This window comes from Babylonia areolata, chromosome 2, assembly GCF_041734735.1.
Source record: "Babylonia areolata isolate BAREFJ2019XMU chromosome 2, ASM4173473v1, whole genome shotgun sequence".
In the NCBI taxonomy this organism is placed as follows: domain Eukaryota; kingdom Metazoa; phylum Mollusca; class Gastropoda; order Neogastropoda; family Buccinidae; genus Babylonia; species Babylonia areolata.
The window spans coordinates 33,968,014-33,970,513 of record NC_134877.1 but is presented as its reverse complement, the minus strand read 5'-3'; the positions used below and the strand labels follow the sequence as shown (position 1 = coordinate 33,970,513).

At 43.0% G+C, this 2,500-nt stretch overlaps 1 protein-coding gene across 1 annotated transcript in view; it reads left to right on the top strand.

Moving 5' to 3' along the window:
• LOC143277305 (uncharacterized) overlaps window positions 1-1,986 on the top strand; it is a 3,375-nt gene extending 1,389 nt beyond the window's left edge. Inside the window, exons 3-4 of the mRNA XM_076582087.1 lie at window positions 379-419; window positions 1,739-1,986. Of these exons, the coding sequence (XP_076438202.1) occupies window positions 379-419; window positions 1,739-1,986 (289 nt within the window). The remainder of the gene's footprint in view (window positions 1-378; window positions 420-1,738) is intronic.
• Window positions 1,987-2,500: the final 514 nt, after the last annotated feature.

The window sequence follows — 2,500 nt, the reverse complement described above, 5'->3', positions numbered from 1 at the left end:
TGGTGCAGCCCATGCTGATTCTCAAAGCTGGCAGTTTTTAAGGCTCCATTTCTATTAGTTTAGGGTCCCAAATGTATCAGTTAACACGGACACGTTGATTGGTGATAAGCCGTGGATATTATTTGCATCAGTCTAGGGTCCCATCTGTATCAGTGTAGGTCCCATTGGCACTGATTAATTGATGATAACCCACACATAATATGTGTATCAGTTTAGGTTCCCATGTAAGCCAGTTTAGGGTTCTATTTGTACACTGGCACATTGATGGATGATATTCCATTGACTTTATTTGTATCAGTTTAGGGTCCCATATTTATTAGTTTTGAGTCCCAAATAACTAAATGACCACCAACCATTCTCCTGTTTTGTTTGGAACAGATTCAGCAGAGGACTTGCCCGCTCGGTCAGGTCACTAACAGGTGGGTCCATCAACCAGTATCCTGTCAATCTCTGTTTTAGAGCTGTGTAACTTAAACCTACTTGACGTGTTCCCGAAGGCACTTGCAGGGGCAAATGGCATGTCCATCTAGTTGTCTTTATCTCGGGCCTCCTCTTTCACCTTCTTCCATGTCTGCAATGGTTTGCCCTTTTTGTCTTTTTTGACTCTTGGGTTCCACTTCAGTCATTGCCATGTAATGCTGTTTGGAAGTTTTCGCAGGATGCGTTTGAGAAGGGGCTGTCACCGTTGGTGAAATCAAGATCTGCCAGATGTTTGGTGGAGGTCCATCAGAGTTCCTGTTTTGGGCAGTCTTCTTCGTGACCTAGTTGGTGACAAGTGGTAGCCATGTCTCAGCCTTAGTTGGTGGGTTGGTGTTCACTTCCAAAAGGCTGGCTGGGCTTTTGGTTGGATGTCTTTTAGGGAGAGGAGGGCGATGGATTTCTTCAAACTGTTGGGTGCGTATTGCTTTCTGGTCAGCCTCATGTTTGATGGTTCTGCCCATTTGCCCGAGAGAGTCTGTGTTGTCTCACACAGCCCCTTCAAGATTCTTTATTCCTGCAGCTTCCTCTGCCTCTGAAGTTAGGTTATGGATGAACTGTTCTTTTGTATGGTCTTTGCTCTCGTCTTTATATGGCCTACCAGTACCGTGATCCAAGTTCTAACTTCATGGTGCTTTGGTGTGCTTCGTGTTTTGCTTCAGCTACGTTGTCTGAAATACTATCGCAGTGTATTAAACCTCTGTGTGTGTGTGTGTGTGTGTGTGTGTGTGTGTGTGTGTGTGTGTGTGTGTGTGTGTGTGTGTGTGTGTGTGTGTGTGTGTGTGTGTGTGTGTGTGTGCGTGTCTGTCTGTCTCTGTCTCTCGGTCTGTCTATCTTTCTGCCTCTCTTTCATTCATTCTCTTAACACCCCATTTCTCTGACTGTCTGCATGCTTGTTTTTTTGTTGTTGCTTTTTTGTTTTGTTTTCTTATACCTGTCAGCCTGTCGGTCTCTGTCTCACTCACTCTCTTTCCTCTTTTTCTTTCTGTAATTAGTTGTATTTCATATTATTATTATTGTCATCATCATCATCATCATTATTATTATTATGATCATGATCCTTATCCTTCTTCTTCTCCTTCTCCTTCATCTTATCATTATCATCAGTAATAGTAGTATATTTTTATGTATTATGAGCCACCTGGTCTAAGATTACCACATTAAGTGAGCACACACACACACACACACACACACACACACACACACATATATATATATATATATATAAGAACTGACCAACCAGTGAATCGATGTTTTGCAGAAATGTACGAGTTTTGCATTTACACGGGCATCCAACCTTCCAATGGTCCTGGGATCAACGAGTGTATACAGTTTGAAGGGATGGACTGGAACAGGACCAAGAGCCAGTGGACAGGTTGGAAGTCCATTGACGACCCAAGCCTGAAACGCTATTCCAAGAATGCCAGAGACTGCCTTCGGTTGCAGCTGCCGTCTGTTGGACCTGTGGTGGGTTGGATGGAACCTGCTGTCGGACCGACGGATGAGTAGGCAGGCAGGCAGGCTTATATGTCGGTGTATGTCCTCATATGGGAGAAGAGGCCGATTCTGGATTGTCACGCTCTATAAGAGAGGAGACCAGAAACCCCCACCCAGCCCAGCACTAACACCCAGACAACACAAACACAGACTAAAATAATTCAGGGTTCAGTCTCAGTAGCTCAAGGAGGCGTCACTGCGTTCGGACAAATCCATATACGCTACACCACATCTGCCAAGCAGATGCCTGACCAGCAGCGTAACCCAACGCGCTTAGTCAGGCCTTGAGGGAAAAAAAAAAAAAAGAAAAGGTGAATAAATGATAGATAAGCTTACACAAAGAAATAAATAAATAATAACTATATAGTAAAAAAAAAAAAAAAAAAAAAATGATGATAAATAAGCAAATAGATGTAAAACATGAAGACACACATTCACATATACACCCACACATGCATAACCGATATGCACCGAACATGCAGTTTCAGAGATATGAAAGCACAGTCAAATACATATAAACGTACAT